The sequence below is a fragment of the Corvus brachyrhynchos genome, unplaced genomic scaffold, assembly GCF_000691975.1.
Source record: "Corvus brachyrhynchos isolate BGI_N302 unplaced genomic scaffold, ASM69197v1 scaffold237, whole genome shotgun sequence".
Lineage (NCBI taxonomy): Eukaryota > Metazoa > Chordata > Aves > Passeriformes > Corvidae > Corvus > Corvus brachyrhynchos.
Window position 1 is genome coordinate 1,525,907 of NW_008238959.1, and position 6,000 is coordinate 1,531,906.

General features: G+C 37.4%; 1 protein-coding gene across 2 annotated transcripts in view; it reads right to left on the reverse strand.

Annotated features, from left to right (window-relative positions):
* Positions 1 to 2,236: 2,236 nt before the first annotated feature.
* SERPINB1 (serpin family B member 1) overlaps positions 2,237 to 6,000 on the reverse strand; it is an 8,651-nt gene continuing 4,887 nt past the window's right edge. For both annotated transcript variants that reach the window (XM_008637082.2, XM_017738612.1), the window contains exons 5-7: positions 5,303 to 5,445; positions 4,442 to 4,609; positions 2,237 to 3,780 (exon numbers count right to left, since the gene is read on the reverse strand). In XM_008637082.2, coding sequence (XP_008635304.1) covers positions 3,379 to 3,780; positions 4,442 to 4,609; positions 5,303 to 5,445 — 713 coding nt within the window. In that variant the 3' untranslated portion in view covers positions 2,237 to 3,378. The remainder of the gene's footprint in view (positions 3,781 to 4,441; positions 4,610 to 5,302; positions 5,446 to 6,000) is intronic.

Below are 6,000 nucleotides of genomic sequence, written 5' to 3' on the forward strand. Positions count from 1 at the left end.
TAGGTAGTCTGGGATTGCATAGGCCTCTTAATGAATATGGCTAACAACATGCATTTAGATGGTCCATGAGATAATATGACAGAGCTAGTGGTTCACTATGGTTAAAAAAAAACAAACCCACCAAACAGAAACAAAACAAACCTGAAACAACCAAAATAAAATCAACCAACCAAACAAATAAATGAAAAAATCCAAACCAAAAGCACAGTTCTGATTCCAATTGTACCTTTTTATCTCAATAGGTGCAAGGCAACTGGACTGGTCTTATTTCTGTAATAAACCATAATGAACCATATGAAATCAAGACAAACATCCATCTCCAAGACTTGATCAGGTTTATATACTTTACCAGGATTTTGGTCATATGTAGACACATACCAACATTTAACAGCAAAAGTATAACTAACATGGTCTTAGTTAACTCATCTAGGTTTATCTCTAGTATAAGGTGACGTAAAACCCAGAGATAACTATCCTCCTTATCCCCTCTATGGTATGTACTTGTTAGGATGAGCAATTTCAACTGCATGAATCAGACGAAAAGCAGACAGTTGGTGGTGGGTGGTGGTGGTGGTTTTTCTGTTTAAATTACCAAAACCAAAGGGCTTTCCTGAGAAGTGTGTTGGCAGCAGTACAAAGTTTAGATTACTCATCACAGCACAGTGAGCAAATATCTCTGAGTTTTGTCTTGTTGTAAAGCCTGGTCTGCTTAGGAGAGTCCAAAACTGAGAAGGAAATCCAGCTACTGCTATCCCCTGTTCCTCTGGAAGAAACTTGCATGCTGTCTACTCAAACCAGCAGCCTGTTGCAAATTAGTTTTGAACAGAGTACTCAAGTACTCAAAGTGCTCAAGAAGTTAGCATTTCCCTCCTAGGAAGTTTAACTGCAGTCAGGCTGACTTTTTAATGTTGCATTCCTCAGGGTTAACATAAACCAAAAATTTTGTAAGCAGTATTTTTTAATGCGGTGGGTGTGGACTTATGACTGCTACCTAGCTAAGACTAAGGGTAAGCTCCTGATTTTGTGTTGAGACTTGTGATGTGACATACTCTCATCTTGTGTATCTTTAACACATTAAAATTACATTTTCTACCTTTTTCCTCAGTTAGAGCATCTTGTACTCAAAATTACCCTGCTTTGAACTCAGCGAGGCCTGTGTTCATTCAGTAGTTCTACAAACAAAATCCTTCTCACAAGGTCATTGAAGCAGCATATTATTATTTAGAAATGTGAATACAGATGGCGTGCCAGTTTTCTCTGCTGGAGTCAGCCCTCATCAGTCATTTGTTCTGACAAGAGCACAGGAAAAAAACAAGGAGTACTAAGGAAAAACACAACCATGTTATTGTGGACATAAAATATGGCAGGGGAATATTGGCCAGTAAGCTTGCTGGGTTTTTTTAAATTGTTGGATGTGAAGCTGATTTTATTGAGATTTTTATTGCCGAGACTTTATTTTGTGCACCCTGTCTGTAGAAAACCAAACTTATCTCAATGTAATGGTTCAGATACCAACACAATAAATACAGAGAGACATCAGTCTCCTCATAAAGCTACGCTGATTTGTACAATTATGCAAGGTTTTATCTTTCTTCTGATTTCCTGGTAATTACTGCTCTAACAGCCTTCAGTCATGTATCCTGCATGCATTGACTGAGTTTGTGCCAATAAAGATAAGGATGTAATTAAAATGGAGTTTTTGAGCCTTGCTTTGGCAAACCCTGTCTGTGGCAGCAGCACCTTTTTTTGCTAAAATGCTGAAGACAAGGCCCAGAAACCCAGAACTAACCCAACATCAAAGTGTTCCAAATTTTTACATGGGTTTTTTGCTAGTACTTTTTGTTTGCAAGGTACTGGGTTTTCAGTGTCATGTTTTTGAAGGGGTGCATTCACATCTGCAGGCTGCAATACGCTCTCTCTCCTTTGCAAGCCTTCCAGACCCTTTGCAACTGGGCATTGCAGACCAAATGCTTGTGCCATTTCGTAAATCTGTGACTGCCCCTGTTCCCTGTGGGGGCGAGCAGCTCGGCTCACACTTCCAGGGGAAGCTGCTGGTTCATGCAATCATCTCTTCTGTTGAGCAATTTGGTTTTCAGTATTTTCACCTACTCTGAACAACTTCAGACAGCTGGTCGCACCTGCTGCACCAGTGGTTTTCTTTGGATCTGCTCTTCAGACTGTTATTTTGGTACTCTGAAATACTAAACTGCATGCAAAAAATCATTTGGAACAAAAGTTTAAGTAGAAGACTTTTATTTCTTGCTTAAAGACAAGATTAAAATACAGTTTGCAATTATATAAATTATTGTGTCCCACTCTGAGCTGAGGTTGTACACGTAAATGTTACAGTACCCAAGATAACAAGCAAATAACCTCCAAAAATAAACACAGAACACAACAGTATGTAATTACACTGGCTCCCAGGAATAAGGCTGTGGTACAGTACCAGAGATTTGAGCATAAAGAGGCAGTAGAAGTCAGCTCAGTAAATGTAGAATCCTTGTAAATAAAGAAGCACATCAGATAGTTCTTGCAGATCACGCCCAGTCATCCTCTGGGAAGCTAAAATATCTTTTGGGAATGATATAGCTTCTGGTCAGAATCTAATGTCATATTGACAGTTTCTGAACTTTTGAAAAGGCACCCAAAACCTCTAATCCCTGAAAAATGTTCATGTTTTCAGTAACTAGAATGGCACCAGTCTAAATTTTAAAAATCCTCTTTAAACATCTCACCTAAAGTTCTTACTTATTTTTTCCCTTTTCATTCAAAAGCTGTGTTGCAAGTTTTCTGGCTACTAACTTCAAGGGGTTACTTTTGTTTAAATAGCTTAATCCTTTCTCTATTAATAGATGTCTCTAAACAAATGTTATCTGACCTTCTATTTCACGACAGAACTGGGTAAACTCAGCTGTTCAAGACATGCCTTTTTGTGCCTAGAATGATTTTATTACAGTATTTTTGTAAAGCAAGATTTTAGGAGAGGAATAGTTTTGTAAGAACAACCTAGTATATGTGCATAAGGAGTGCCTGGATTATTAAGGAGTGACTGGTATCGCAACAGGGAGCTGTCAACACAGAATAACCCATGTGAGGATGCATAAAGGGTGATCCTGTGCTTTAAGAGACATGCATTTCTTCCAAGAAAATTTATTTCTGCTCCAATATTTCTTCTGCCTACAGTCAATATTTTCCTTGTTTAATTAAAAATTATGTCAATCTCAAGAAAAAAAAAATAAATTACTCCTCCATTTCGCCAGGGTTGTTTTAATGGGAAAGGCAGAATCTCAGTCAAGTTACTAGGAACCCATGACAGGAGGATTAACTCAATCAGGAACAAAGCTTTCATTACCAATGCTGCAAATGCTAAGTTTTCTTTTATGGGGAAGCATATCTGCCCAAGAAAAGTATGTTTTGTGTTGGGTTGTGGCGAATAAAGAAAAGGAAAGGATGGTCAGCGTTGAAATCCTCTTCTATGACCATGCAGAGCATAGCAATGCCAGCAGTGGCAGCTGCAGCTTCTGTACCTTCCTCGTTCACTTCCACAAAAGCCTTGTGGACAACTTCAGAGAGGAAGAGGTCACGTGCCCCTGACATTCCTGACAAGTCAGCCTTGCCACTGTCAAATACATCCAGCAAGCCCATAGCAGCTAAATCTGATTTAAGGTCATAGCTTTCTTCCAGCTTAAACTTTGGCAAACGCACATGAACGTCAGCGGAATACAGATGCTCTGGACGTGTCCATTCCTGGAGCTTCTCTGAGGTAAGCTGCTTTTCCATCTAGAATTCAAAGGACAGAGATCATGACTTATCACCAGTGTAGTATTTCATTTTCAGTAACATTTATGAGGTTTTATTTATAGAACACTATTTTAAAATGGTAAAGCAGCTATACAAAAGTGAACTTACCCGTATCTTTGATAGCTAAATAGAGATCAAAAAAATACTATTAAAATTAAGTGGAGTCAGTGCAGTTTTTACTTTACAAAGTAATGCAAAATAATACTTTACAAAGACATTTCCTTCTTGCTGCAGTGTACAGAAGGGAAAAACTTGCACCGACAGCAACCCAGTCTTCTTACTGTTTAATCTACTTGAATGGAATTACCTAATTAAAAACAAGTAACAAAACTCATAATCAGAGAGCTCAAAGAAGCTGGCCGTTTAATGGAAAACAGTCTCACTACTTCACAGTTAAGAAAATAAAGACTTTCAAAGCTACTGAAAGAGAAGACACATGAACACAAGCTAAAAAATCAGAACACAACTTCTCTTCCTGATGCAGTACACCCATTTTTTCTTTATTGCTCTACTAGTAGAGAGTTGTCTAAAAATACACTTGATAGATCTGGTGCTCTGAGAACATGGGTTCATCAAGGCTTTAATTTTGAAAGGCTGAACTTAAGAACATTGAACAACTGCATTAGCTTAGATGGGTCACCTTCTGCAGTCCAGTGGAGTCCTCTTCAGTGTCATCAGGTAAGAGGATGATCATACTAAGTTCTCTTCCATCGTAAGGCAGCTCTAAAACACGGATCTTCTCCTCAGGGATGTACCCAAAATTAAATTTCTTTTTCTGATACATCATTTTTACTGTCCTTCTTTCATTCTGGATGGATAAAAGGCACCAAAAGTAACAGTTAAGGAAATACTCATTTGAAGAACTGATAGGAAACAATTAAGTTAAAACTGCATTTTTGTAAACACTTTTCCTCCATTATAGAACTGCTTTTTTCAGACTTCTGACTCCCTGTTTAATAAGAGTTTCTTCTGAAGAAATAACGTGTTTGTATTATTTGTCTCTCCTTTGGCTTCTATAGCACAGTCCTCACAGAAACTGAAACAGTTTCTTCAAATTGCTGTGCCCAAAAATGAAAATGTTAAGCCAACAAACATCAACTCTGTTTAGCATAAAGCAGAAGATTGCATACAGTAACTTGTAAATCTAATAACATAAACATAATATAGAACAAGAAGATGGGGCTTAATCAAAATGTCATCATTTTAATACTGCTTACCTAGCATCACAGACACAGTTCTTAGCTGATGATCTACTGCAGACAGAAATATCACTAAGTCCTAATCTATAGGTGAGAATTGTCCCTGATACTATTCCAGTAAGTGAGACAACAAATAGCTTGCTGAATACAGAAAAATACTAAAATCCATAAAAAATAATTAAAATATTCATAAATGACTTTGTATTTCTTAATTATTTTATCTGTAAGCAAAGCTTCATGTTACTACCCATATTATCTGACCTCTCCATTACATGTATCTTACCAAGACATATCTGTATTACCTTATTTAACCGAAATGGTGCATCAGTGGTGTCAGCTTCTTGAAATTTCTCTGCCCAGTTCGCTTTGAAATAAATAGCATTCACCAGTACCAGCTTGGTCATGCTATCAACTGAGCCTTCAGACAGCAGATCAGGGATTTTGCCTTCAGAGACAACAGAAAAAAAGTCATAACAAAATCATGTAATAAGTTGATGGCATATAAAACATACATAGAGAAATGGATACCACAGAAATACTAAAATATAAAACTAATCTCTACCTGTAATAACATGTATTTCAATACCTGCCCCTCTACTTCACCATGCTTTTTAATAGTACACACCACTATAACTGTTGATATACAGTGATTTGTTGGAAATGTAATATTGTTAGTTTAAACTTTCACGTGCAACTCATCTATTTGTCATACAAGAACTACAGAACACCCACATTAAGGAATACTGAATTTAGAAATATATATACAATATGGACCAGGACTGACTTAAACAAATTCTCCAGCTCATGAGTACAACTCCATGTTTAGGCATCTCTCCTGCACTCATGGTTTGAACAGAAAAACAAAATGGAAAACTCTCAGGACTCATGGAACTGTTTAAATGCCTTGCCTAGGTAATTTCTGGTTCTGTCCATGCATCAAATGAATATCCCAGGGCAGAATTAAGCTGTTGTAAAGAAAGAACAGAATAAAGCCCATTCC